The sequence below is a fragment of the Charadrius vociferus genome, unplaced genomic scaffold, assembly GCF_000708025.1.
Source record: "Charadrius vociferus isolate BGI_N301 unplaced genomic scaffold, ASM70802v2 scaffold2619, whole genome shotgun sequence".
Taxonomy (NCBI): domain Eukaryota; kingdom Metazoa; phylum Chordata; class Aves; order Charadriiformes; family Charadriidae; genus Charadrius; species Charadrius vociferus.
Window position 1 is genome coordinate 20,545 of NW_009649913.1, and position 1,028 is coordinate 21,572.

A 1,028-nucleotide genomic window follows, 5' to 3' on the forward strand; every position below is an offset into this window, starting at 1 on the left:
CGGCAGAGCCTCTTCCGAACCTGCCCGCGTTCCGCCCGAGACCACGTCGGAGAAGGTGTGTGGTGGGGGGGAAAAAAAATCTTGAGGGCCCCCCCTCCCCCCTCCACTTATCCCGAATCCGAATCGCTGGTGTCTGAAGAAGACGAACTGGAACTGGAGCTGCTGGAATCCGAACTGGAACTGGAAGCGCTGAGGCGGGAGACGGCGACTTGTTGAGCCGATTCGGGTTTTTCGCTGGCTGCGAGGACAGGGCAGGAGGTTCAGGTGGTGAAAAAGGGGGGAGAACGCGATGCGGCAGCGCCGCGACCACCGCGGTGGCACTCACCCTTCTTTGGGGGCTTCTTGGTGGAGTTGAGTTGACCGCTGACATCCTGCAGCCTCTTCTCCAGCTCCCGCTTCTTCTCCAGCGCCAGCTCCTCTTTCGTCTTCCCCACCGGCTTCTTCATGGCTGCGGGGAGAAGAGGGGAGGCTCAGTTGGGGCTCAAGACCCCTAAAAACCCCCCCCAAAAACCCTCCTGGTGGCGCTCACTTTCGCTGTAGGGCTTGCGAGGTTTTTTCCGCAGGCAGGAGAGGACGTAGCGCTCCAGTTCCCGTAGGGTGGAGGGTTTGAGGGTCTCGAAATCGATCTCGATCTCCTCGGGGTTGGAGTCGCGCAGGGAGGGCTCCCGCGACTGGATGATGTGCACCACCCGCCCCAGTTTCTCGCCCGGCAGCTTGTTGATGTCCAAACTCAACTGACGCTTCTCGTCGTAGGTCATGGGTTTGCTCTCTTCCTCCTCTTCCGAATCGTAGAGAGCTGGAGGAGGCGGCAACGCCGTTTTCGCCGCCTTCTTCGAGTTCCTGCCGGGAGAAAAAACGGCATGGCGGCGTCATGGGGATGCTGCAGAAATCCCTCCCACCCACTGCCAAAACCCGCGTGAGGGGTTGGCAGCGCTCAGACGGGGTTTGGCTTGTTCTGATCGCTTCCTCGCCACGGTCGCTCCGCCGGGGGAAGAGTCATCACCGCCGCCGCCACACCCCTCCACACC

The 1,028-nt window shown here is 61.6% G+C and overlaps 1 protein-coding gene across 1 annotated transcript in view; it reads right to left on the reverse strand.

The window, feature by feature from the left end:
• Positions 1-107: 107 nt before the first annotated feature.
• Positions 108-1,028, reverse strand: part of LOC104291820 (bromodomain-containing protein 2-like) — a 4,735-nt gene continuing 3,814 nt past the window's right edge. Inside the window, 4 exon segments of the mRNA XM_009891112.1 lie at positions 108-238; positions 326-448; positions 536-840; positions 1,016-1,028. The exon segment at positions 1,016-1,028 is cut by the window's right edge and continues 226 nt beyond it. Of these exon segments, the coding sequence (XP_009889414.1) occupies positions 108-238; positions 326-448; positions 536-840; positions 1,016-1,028 (572 nt within the window).